This window comes from Haliaeetus leucocephalus, unplaced genomic scaffold, assembly GCF_000737465.1.
Source record: "Haliaeetus leucocephalus isolate CR32 unplaced genomic scaffold, Haliaeetus_leucocephalus-4.0 Scaffold0, whole genome shotgun sequence".
Classification (NCBI taxonomy): Eukaryota; Metazoa; Chordata; class Aves; order Accipitriformes; family Accipitridae; genus Haliaeetus; species Haliaeetus leucocephalus.
Genome location: NW_010972436.1, coordinates 30,319,774 through 30,320,102, shown reverse-complemented (window position 1 = coordinate 30,320,102; position 329 = coordinate 30,319,774). Strand labels below are relative to the sequence as shown.

The 329-nt window shown below is 69.0% G+C and overlaps 1 protein-coding gene across 1 annotated transcript in view; it reads left to right on the top strand.

Moving 5' to 3' along the window:
- Positions 1-329, top strand: part of GBX1 (gastrulation brain homeobox 1) — a 17,121-nt gene that overhangs the window by 13,496 nt on the left and 3,296 nt on the right. The window contains exon 2 of the mRNA XM_010563665.1: positions 3-324. Within this exon, the coding sequence (XP_010561967.1) occupies positions 3-324 (322 nt within the window). The remainder of the gene's footprint in view (positions 1-2; positions 325-329) is intronic.

The following is a 329-nucleotide window of genomic DNA, read 5'->3' as shown; positions in this document are numbered from 1 at the left end:
AGGGCGGCCCCACGGCCGAGCAGGCCCCGCCGGGCTCCGGGGCCGGCAAGAGCCGCCGGCGGCGCACGGCCTTCACCAGCGAGCAGCTGCTGGAGCTGGAGAAGGAGTTCCACTGCAAGAAGTACCTGAGCCTGACGGAGCGCTCGCAGATCGCGCACGCCCTGAAGCTGAGCGAGGTGCAGGTGAAGATCTGGTTCCAGAACCGCCGCGCCAAGTGGAAACGCATCAAGGCGGGCAACGTGAGCAACCGCTCGGGTGAGCCCGTCCGCAACCCCAAGATCGTGGTGCCCATCCCGGTGCACGTCAACCGCTTCGCCGTGCGCAGCCAG